At 47.4% G+C, this 10396-nt stretch overlaps 1 protein-coding gene across 1 annotated transcript; it reads right to left on the bottom strand.

Moving 5' to 3' along the window:
• Positions 1 to 2663: 2663 nt before the first annotated feature.
• LOC135813724 (synaptogyrin-1-like) lies at positions 2664 to 7657 on the bottom strand. Its single transcript, XM_065326741.1, has 4 exons — positions 7240 to 7657; positions 5434 to 5664; positions 4323 to 4469; positions 2664 to 3633 (listed from the first exon to the last, which is right to left on the bottom strand). Exons 1-4 carry the CDS (start codon positions 7402 to 7404, stop codon positions 3535 to 3537), a joined length of 642 nt encoding a protein of 213 aa, XP_065182813.1. The 5' UTR covers positions 7405 to 7657; the 3' UTR covers positions 2664 to 3534.
• Between the last annotated feature and the right edge of the window lie 2739 nt (positions 7658 to 10396).

The raw sequence follows: 10396 nt of genomic DNA, 5'->3' as shown, positions 1-10396 counted from the left end.
TGATGCCGACAAGTCACACTTGCACTCGGTGATTCAGAGGCACAGCGAAGTGTATCGACACAAGCGGTCGTAGTACTAGTAGTAGCTTCGCCGCATTGCTTTTCGCTACGACAAGTACGAGTCAGCAGACAGTAGGACTTGAACTAAGTTACTAATTAGTTACTTGGTTACATTGCTTATGGCTACATATGCCGGTACATGTATGATGTAGAGGAGGGTGCTTGAAAAAGTAGTCACTTTCGTCAGGGGATTATACTCTTGCTACAATTATATGCCTGGAACGATCGTACAATGTGACAGCCACATGTCATGTGGTTGTCACATCATTAGACAGAGGTACTAGGTGGTCCCGTCGGTGTTGTCCGTCACGGATAGCAGGCATGGCACCTCATACATGTATTCTCTCCACAAGTGACAGGTTGCTTGTCACTGCAGGGATTTGGGAATGGAGGAAGATATTGGGAAACACAAAGCCGCACACGTATTTGCACTGAGACCCCAAGTCCGAGCTTCCGAGCCCCGCTACTCGACTAGAGCTGAGGACAGTGTTTCTCTCAACCCTTCCTCGGCGCTTTCTTTGCGTGCTGCCAAGAGTATAACCCCCCATTATGTACTCTTGGTGCTGCATGCAAACTAAAAGTGAAACCACATGTGCAATCATGTACGAGTACAATGTCATGTACTTGTAAGTAATTAGTTGTCACCCATATTCCATGCAAGGTAGTTTAGTTGTGGAGGTATTTTCTTTTGGTCCACTGTCCATATCCCTCCTTTTGGTCCACTGTCCATATCCCTCCTTTTGGTCCACTGTCCATATCCCTCCTTTTGGTCCACTGTCCATATCCCTCCTTTTGGTCCACTGTCCATATCCCTCCTTTTGGTCCACTGTCCATATCCCTCCTTTTGGTCCACTGTCCATATCCCTCCTTTTGGTCCACTGTCCATATCCCTCCTTTTGGTCCACTGTCCATATCCCTCCTTTTGGTCCACTGTCCATATCCCTCCTTTTGGTCCACTGTCCATATCCCTCCTTTTGGTCCACTGTCCATATCCCTCCTTTTGGTCCACTGTCCATATCCCTCCTTTTGGTCCACTGTCCATATCCCTCCTTTTGGTCCACTGTCCATATCCCTCCTTTTGGTCCACTGTCCATATCCCTCCTTTTGGTCCACTGTCCATATCCCTCCTTTTGGTCCACTGTCCATATCCCTCCTTTTGGTCCACTGTCCATATCCCTCCTTTTGGTCCACTGTCCATATCCCTCCTTTTGGTCCACTGTCCATATCCCTCCTTTTGGTCCACTGTCCATATCCCTCCTTTTGGTCCACTGTCCATATCCCTCCTTTTGGTCCACTGTCCATATCCCTCCTTTTGGTCCACTGTCCATATCCCTCCTTTTGGTCCACTGTCCATATCCCTCCTTTTGGTCCACTGTCCATATCCCTCCTTTTGGTCCACTGTCCATATCCCTCCTTTTGGTCCACTGTCCATATCCCTCCTTTTGGTCCACTGTCCATATCCCTCCTTTTGGTCCACTGTCCATATCCCTCCTTTTGGTCCACTGTCCATATCCCTCCTTTTGGTCCACTGTCCATATCCCTCCTTTTGGTCCACTGTCCATATCCCTCCTTTTGGTCCACTGTCCATATCCCTCCTTTTGGTCCACTGTCCATATCCCTCCTTTTGGTCCACTGTCCATATCCCTCCTTTTGGTCCACTGTCCATATCCCTCCTTCGCCACATGTACTGTTGTTGGTGGTAGCAAGCGGAGTATAACTCCCCCCCCCCCCCCCCCCCTCAGGGAGGGTTATACATACACTCTTGGTGGCTGATGGTGTTGTTGTTGCGCGGAGAGTGCAAGAGTACATCATACTAATACATGTTATGTTCTCTTGGTTCGACCAACTACTTCCCTTCGATATTGTGAAGATTACTTTATGCCAGGGAGTCCCAGTGGGTACCGGGTAGGGGTGCGCGGATTATGCTCGCACGCACCCGATATTATGCTTTCGGGCATTTCCCGCGGAACTTCGAAAGTATTCTCCCAAAACATCAAAATTCTCCAGAATTCCCCCCCCAAAAAAAGAACCCCAGCACGAACCGTGCCTTGCGCATTCTCTTTAGTATGCAAAATGGACGGTCAGGCACGTGATCACTGCATGCAGGATCTACAGTACATAATATAATGATTATGTACATGTACTAGATCTACATGACTGTACACAGCTACTATGATCTACTCAGGCTGCGTCCATCATGCCTGCACGCTGCACTGTTCTCTGGGCCTCTGACAGGTCAAAATTGACAGAATTCCCCCAAAACTCTTCTGAAGGTCAATGGATCTGGCAAAAGATCGATAGAATTCCCCTAAAATTCCCAATATTTTCTCACCGATAGTATTCCCAAATTATTCCGGGAATAATCCGCGTACCCCTACCAGTGGGCCAGTAGACACATTCAGGATTGGGTTGGTCACGTGGGGAGGTAAAAGATGGATCAGATGAGCGCCGCCCATGCGCCCAGTGTGCTCATGTACAGTACCCGGTACTACATGTGTAGGGGGGTCAAGTCCAGCTTGCCAGATCGCAGACTACATGACATTGTATTCGTATGTATACCCACACCGCCATGCGCATCGACAAACCGCAGCTCACTCCACTGCATGTCGGCTCCCACTCAAGCTAACTGGCGGGAGAATCCGTAACACAAAACTCAAAATATTGGTCCTTGCAGACCAGTACAAATAATGGAAAAGTGGTCTCTAAAACAGACACTAGAAATAGGAACATTGAAGAGACGCAAATGGAAACTAACGAAGGAGAGGCATACTCATGATGTCATTGTGTGCTTGGACTGAGAGCAATTCTGCCAAACCAAACGTATAAATAGACAGCGCATGACTTAGTGTGGATGAGGAGCATTAACGTGACAGTCTAGTTCAGAGAGCAAGAGACAACAAGGTTAAAGACAAGCCGACAGGGCATACATGTTCTGTAGTGTAGGTGTGTGAAAAGCAGCGTGTGCACAGGATTAGTTTACAGATTACAAGAGGTTTTTCCTTGCTTGCTAGCTCACAGATGAAGTGCAGAACCAAGACGCGGGACCGGCCCATGGTAATAATTATGCTGTGATGTGCATGTGTTGGTCTAAGATGAACGGTGCGGCATGTTGCAATATTGTATCATCAAACTACGGCTAGATCATGAACAGTGTACAGCACAGTAGGTAAGTCTTGGCCATTGACGAGATTAAGAGAGAAAGAATGAAAACAAAACTAAAGCAATATGTAGAAGCAGTATGTCAAAGCCAGAAAACAGAACACAACAACCAAAGAGCTTCAGTAACAAAACTCAGATGTTGAGTCAATAGTAATATCTTCAGTAATGCTTGACAAGATGGAGGAAAAATGTCCACAGTGACAGAACACCATTGTATCGTCTACCTGGAACCCATATTAACGTTTTAAGGTGTCTGTGTGGGTGGAGTAAACAAGCGGGTACAAGCGGAAGCTACCTGATGATGCTATTTTAGGATTTACACCGGATTGTTGGGGTTGCTATTGTTGCCAGATCCACTGCTAGCTCCTTCACGTAGCATTTTATAATGCGTGAAGGGGATATATGCCATCACACTCTGCACAAAAGAGGACGAAAGAGAGGTAGGCATTCACACACACGAACAACATACACGTACACATACATACACACGCACACACACACACACAACGAACATGGAGACACCAGCCATACTATTACAGAGAGATAAGAATGAACGGCACATCAGAGGTTTACATCGCAACAACTTGGCTATGGCTGGTGCTAGCAATGCTGCTCCTTTGATATAGCAAAGAAATAGATACACTGATAATCATAATGCTTGTGCTTCCAATAGGTTACATGTATGGGACATCACCCTCTGTTACTGTACTGTGAGTTGTGAGGCAAACACTATGGGACATCACCCTCTGTACTGTGAGTTGTGAGGCAAACACTATGAGAACACAGTACCAAGTGAGTGAGTGACACAGATTGTTGATCATGACTCATGAGCCATCATCACATAGAAGAGAGTTACTTGTAGCAGTTGAGCACTCTTGTGTGTGTGGTAATGCTGTTGCTGTTTGCACTATGCAGAGTTCACTGACTTGTCAGTTTGAGCACTCTGGCAAGGTATGTTTGGGCCTGGTTTAAATCTGGCTTTGGAAACTTTATTTTTCATTGCTATCAGGTTCCGCCTCATTCTCTCTGTGCTGCGCTGATGAGTCCACCAAGGACGAAACAGTTCTGTCCGCAGATTGAGTAGAAGAGAGTTATGCAACTTACCCAAGTGAACGCTGCAAAGAAGGAGAACGTCACGACGGCATTGGCGGCGGACCCCTTGTTGAAGTGGTTGGTTATGATTCGATCAGCGTTCGCCAAGACAAGTGCACTGATCAAGAAAAACATTGCCATGACGCCAGCTGCAATCGCCTGTGAACGCAATCATACAGAAGACCCAAAGAACACAGTTTGTAGAAAGGAAAGTATAATGATTATGTAACTACATACAAGTAAATGTGAAATTTATTGGTTTTAGGGAAAGATGTGAGAGAGGGGTTGAAGTGAGAGGCAAGGGAGTAGAAGATATAGCTGCAGTTCTTCTTCACTGTTATATATTGGAGAGATTAATCCACACAATGATCAACGATACTACAAAATCTGAACATGCTCTATGGAGTCCTCACACATGGAAGCTGAAAACTTGGCAGGAAAAGGTAGAAGAGAGGGTATTCATTTCCAAAACTGCCTTGTTGAAAAAGAAAAAAATGTTTATGATGAAAATGTCAACAACGTTACAAAACTAGTAGCAGTGGTAAGGCTTCCTGCAGCTTCATTCATAGCTTCATTCATAGGCAAGAGGTTTCAGAGGAGACACGCTCTTCCCATTCACTCCGCAACAATACCGCCGAACTCGTTTATGAAACTAAGCGAGTCTGCTTTAGAAATCTCTTCCTGTGTTACAAGACCTAGCTGTAACTTTCTCCAACACCACTGTGCATGCATGGCAGGACTGCGATCAATGTGTTGCATGCGTGCCACTGTGTACTACAGGCTGGTACAGCTTACACGTCGTGAAACATCTACGCCGTATGAGAACACGACACGAGTAGCCCAGGGTTGCGGAATTGTCGAGCGATCTCCCATCTGACCCACCTCCATTTATCCGACCGACCCCTCGCAAGGGCTCGAAGTGCCGTGCCGTGCCGTGCCGTGCCGTGGCGCTCACGTAGGATTGACGGTATACATGTACACGTACATTGATTGGTCAGCAAGATTGGCATGGCAACCCCCCCCCCCCTCCCCCCGCCCGCCCCGGGCAGAACACCCCACCCTCCTGCTGGCATGCAAGTAGCACACCAACTAGTCAGGAAGGTTCCAACCAGAAACTGCTTACCTCAAACAGATACTGTGCGGATGTACCCAGAAATTCATGTGTTACGACCGGCTTGAAGCGTAGGAAGTACAGCGCTCCAAACACAATGCACAGGAAAATGGAGAAGCCGCCACAGAACACACCATATCCACAGTTGCTATTGTTTGCGTTGAAGAAACAGAACGAATCTCCCCGGTTTTGCCGGATATGCAGCTCATTATTGATAACTCCAACAACGATGATTGAGAAAAGCTGCAAACACAATCAATACAAGCAAAGCAACAAACACTTGTCAAGAGTTTGTTCCAATCCCGACTCATCCAGATATACCGTTGAAGTACTGCCCCCATGCATTTTCACTGCATGAACTGACAGAACTGCCTTCTCGCTGGGGCTTTCGGCCGATAGGCTCTTACGCTATGATGAAAAGATGCTGCTGTATATACATGGAGATCAGATGTGCGTAACATACAGTTTTAAAGGTGGCCAGAAGCCAGCTTGGCTGTGCAGACTTTATAAGAAGTGTATTGCCATAACACACACACACACACACACACACACACACACACACACACACACACACACACACACACACACACACACACACACACACACACACACACACACACAGCAGTTCAGTATAATGCACAATAGAACTGTTCAGTACGCAATACCAGTGAGTTAGGTTTGCGTAATTCTCGACTTGTGAAATTGTGTACTCTATCTGGTGATGTTACTATGGAGACAGGAGATGCCATGTCTCACTGTAAGTCATAACAACAACGCTGACTGGTCACATCTGTCCCCCACAGGATAACGCGATTCCGCGGACGCACAATTTTCCGCGTTATTAGACAGCCTAATAATAGCAAACAACGGTAACGCTATTTTTTACGGTACTCGTACCTTGATCATCCAAATAGCGTTGAAGCTGCAGCGTAAAAACGTTATGGGGGCTGATTTATCGTTGTGACAAACGGTATGTTTTTTGGCCAAATCTTGCATAGTCCGTACGCATTTCACCTTGTATCGCGTATATGGCGACATAAATGGTTGTACCGCGCGAAATCAAAGCTATTCTCGTGGCAACAGCGTAATAAAAATAGCATGCATCTTGCTAAAGGTCGAACCCAAATCACGGTATTTTCCCCCTGCGGTAATACCGTTACAACATAACGTTTTTAGCTAAGGGTGTCTAATGGCTTTTATCCGCGTTTTCGAGAGATTTTGCATAAAACCCGCGTTATTCATGGAATGTACAAGAAAATAGTACATGATGTTAAAAATGTACACAAAGTCGTACAGGTGCATGAGTTTGTACGACAAAGTTGTATACTTGCATGAAACTGGATGCTAAAGTTGTACAATGACAAGAACTCGTGCATAATGACCGCATATTTGCCGCATAATCCCGCATATTTGCCACATAGTGGCCTGTTTTCGCCCGCATCATTTTAGGATTTTGTTCGCGTTATTCTGTGGGGACAGTCACATGATCAATGTCCAGCCTAGGCTGCCTAGCCCTGTGTTTGGTAAGCTGTATAATATCCAGATAGCCCTGTGGGCCGTGGCGCTGGTGATGTCATCAAATGCATGGACATTCTAGCTAGTACTAGTAGTCATGGAGATGGCCATTCAGAGGCAGCACATCAAAAGACATTACATGGTAAAACAGCATGTTTACTTGACGCAGAGAAATGATTGTTGCTTGGGATGATATTCAGGGCTGATCATGATGCATGTGTGAGCATGTTTGGGGTGGATGTGCCCAGCCCACACCCAAGCAAGTGAAATCCGTGACTTGAAAACAGCAGCAACAGAACTCACCATAGTCAGCCCCGTGCAAATAGCACCGACAAGCTTGAGTTTGTTGGCATCGATACCAGAAACTCCGAAACAGCAGGGTATTGGCAGACAGCAAAATGTCATCGTCACAGTATGTTCTGTAGACGAGGTTTGCTGACCGGTCGTGCCAGCTTCTTTCTCAGCCATGTTTCCTGAAATTCCTACACCCTACAGACGTCACCGCAATAATATCGTGAAAAGCCGAAGGATTCTAGTTCTGGACGGCGTTGAAAATGACCAGAAGAAGGCAAGCAGATGTTTTCAGCTGGACTAGCTTAGTAGCTTCCGACAACCACGGACTATGCGGCAAAGCGTGTGCAGAAGACGTCAAGAGAATCTCACCACAAAAGGCACAATCCAATACGTGGCCACCACATGCACTTGCTTCACTCAAAATGTCACACAAAATGATGACAAGTCAAAAAACACACGTGTACGATGATTCAAAATCTATCCGTGACTTTTGTTTTGGTGGTTGTGTGGTTGCGGTACGGTAGACCTACGATGTTTAGTTTGCCAGCTCGCATGCGCGAATTCTGCGGTCGCATACTACAAACACCGTACATAGTACACATACATGTACGCATCTTATTCCACACCGTACGTCTCCGAGTGCCATCTGTAGACAACCTGTCTGTTATCATCTGGAGACAACCTGTCTGTTATCATCTGGAGACAACCTGTCTGTTATCATCTGGAGACAACCTGTCTGTTATCATCTGGAGACAACCTGTCTGTTTCCCCTGGGGCTGAAACAATTATACCGATAACTCGCATATCGATCGTTAAAGGGGAAGTTAAGGCAAAAATTAAAATTTCACCAGTTGTAGTCTTCGGGGTGCTGAGTCGAATGGTCTTGGTCCGAGAAAGCTGACATCGTTTACTGGGCCGTTCCAGTTGCGGAAGACATTCGATTCATCGGGCCAATTCAGCAACAGGGCCGTGGACACACAGGGGGCAGAGGAGAGACATTGTTAGTGGACAAGAAAATAATATGCAGTGGCAAGTGGCGAGTGCCGCACGGATGTCAAGTTGTCATGCACAATTCAGCTACTACTTAGGCTGTGTTTACATGAGAAATTTCAACCCGGGTCGAGTTCAGCCCGGGTTGAAAGTCTGTACGATAGACAAAAGAGGTGAGCGTTTACATGAAGACAGTTGACCCGGGTCAAATACTGATATGCCGCCAAAAGTCCACTTCTACAGTCCTGCATGGTCACGTGAATCCGTTCGCGCGAAATTTGCATCTGCAGTGCTGTTCAAACCTGGCGCGAGATACGCACAGAAGTACGTTTGTACGATTTTCTTGACCCGGGTTGGTTTCAACCCTCCCCTTGGGGGGAGGGTTGAAATCAACCCGGGGCGAAATTTCAACCCGGGTCAAGCGCAATGCGTCATGTAAACGCGCCATTCACTTTGTGCACATGGCGGGTTGAAATCTGACCCGGGTCGAACTCAACCCGGGTTGAAACGCCTCATGTAAACACAGCCTAACGGTCCAGCTAGTCCTGCCATAGCTCGCTCGTCCTGGTTCCTCCTCGTTCGTCTTCCTGCACGTCTGCTCTTCTCCTTCCCCACCGTTGGCTTTGCGGTACGGGGGTGCCGGAAGGAATTCCCACCATGTATCCATGTACATGAAGTCCCACCATGACTCCATGTACATGTCCACGGCCACGTCAGCAGCTTGTATAGTACCGGAAGGAGTTCCCACGATGTCTCCAAAGGCCTAGAGCGGACGTCTTTGCAGCAATTCTTTTCACCCTGCACATTCACTCCGCCGACACGACATCGTCGACAGCGTTTACCACTGTTTACGGGGCCGTCCCAGGTGCAAAAGGTCCACGTCAGTAGTTCTCAACTATTTCGCGTACGGGATAGTCGCCGCGACAGCGTTTAAGGAGGCTCCGAACAGTTGCGCAGCGCAGTGTAAAAAGGGCACCTCCGAAATCTGTTTTTTGCCGCGAGATTCAAAAAATGTTGTGTTCCATGCGGAAACAAGCTGTTGTTCAGAAAGAAGTTTTTTGATTTCTCTGTGCTCGCAGTTGTTCCAGGATGTAGTTCTACTCGTTGCAGTGTTTCTGTAGCCGTGGCTGTTTCTACGCTGGAAAGAATCACTGGTCATGGCTAATGCAAAACAAAGGCAGTTCCTACGCTGCTTGATTTTTTTGTGAAAACTTTGTTGAAGCGGTACGATGTGGCCACGAAGAACAAATATAATTATTACTGACGAAGATGGGTGAGAAAAGCAGGCTGAAGTCAGTGAAGACTTCGATGTCGAACGTAGTGATACTAGTACTGGTACTGGAATTTAGCATGGACTACCTGTGGAGCGTGAAGTGGCTGCCCACTCGCTGGTAAGTGGACCCACTTGCAGCTCCAGTCGCACGAGTACCGTTTGAAACTTTCTGTGGATCCTAGAGTATCCTGAGCTCAGTGGACGACGCATCTCAGAGCTGCTGACCTTGGGCTACTGTCCCTGCAGCTGTAGGAATGAGGTTCGTGTCAACCACTGTACTGCACTGATGGTGTAAGGAAAACGCTGGCCAGAAGCTTGTGTTCTGAACCAGGGACGAACTTCTAAATCCTGCTTTTGTAAAAATGGGGATGCCACAACTAAGATGTGCACACTCAGGTGTGTATTGGGTAAATGCCTGTGGTTGATTATTTTGAATCCTTTCCCATGCGCAAGTACATGCGTTTGTGTGTGTGTACGCGCGCGCGTGTGTGTGTGTACGCGCGCGCGTGTGTGTGTGTACGCGCGCGCACGCGCGCGTGTGTGTGTGTGTGTGTGTGTGTGTGCGCGCGAGTGTGTGTGTGTACGCGCACGCATGCGCGCGCGCGCGCGTGTGTGTGTGTGTGCAAGCTGTTTGAAAGGTGTAATCCGAGCACAAGTTGTTATGTCTAACGTAGTTTGTTCGCTATCCTCGCTTCAGCGTTGGGCAGGTGTATGAGTGTGTGTGTGTACGCACGTGTGTGTGTGCGCGCGTGCTCGTGCCCGCATGTGTGGGTTCGCACGCAATGTTGATCTGGGTTATGCACATGTCCCCACGAGTGCACTGTGTGCATGTGCATGCAAATGTCTGTGTACATGTGTGTGTGTATGCACGTGCATGTGTGCACGCGTGTGCAAAGCTAGGTG

This window comes from Sycon ciliatum, chromosome 4 (assembly GCF_964019385.1).
Source record: "Sycon ciliatum chromosome 4, ocSycCili1.1, whole genome shotgun sequence".
NCBI lineage: Eukaryota > Metazoa > Porifera > Calcarea > Leucosolenida > Sycettidae > Sycon > Sycon ciliatum.
The sequence above is the reverse complement of the archived record's forward strand: the minus strand, read 5'-3'. Positions and strand labels throughout refer to the sequence as shown.

Coding starts and splice junctions, on each gene's coding strand:
- LOC135813724 (XM_065326741.1), bottom strand. CDS start 7,404: ATGGCTGAGAAAGAAGCTGGCACGACCGGTCAGCAAACCTCGTCTACA. Junction 5,665..7,239: donor TTTGCACGGGGCTGACTATG/GTGAGTTCTGTT, acceptor TTGTGTTTGCAG/CTTTTCTCAATCATCGTTGT. Junction 4,470..5,433: donor CCGCACAGTATCTGTTTGAG/GTAAGCAGTTTC, acceptor TTGCGTTCACAG/GCGATTGCAGCTGGCGTCAT.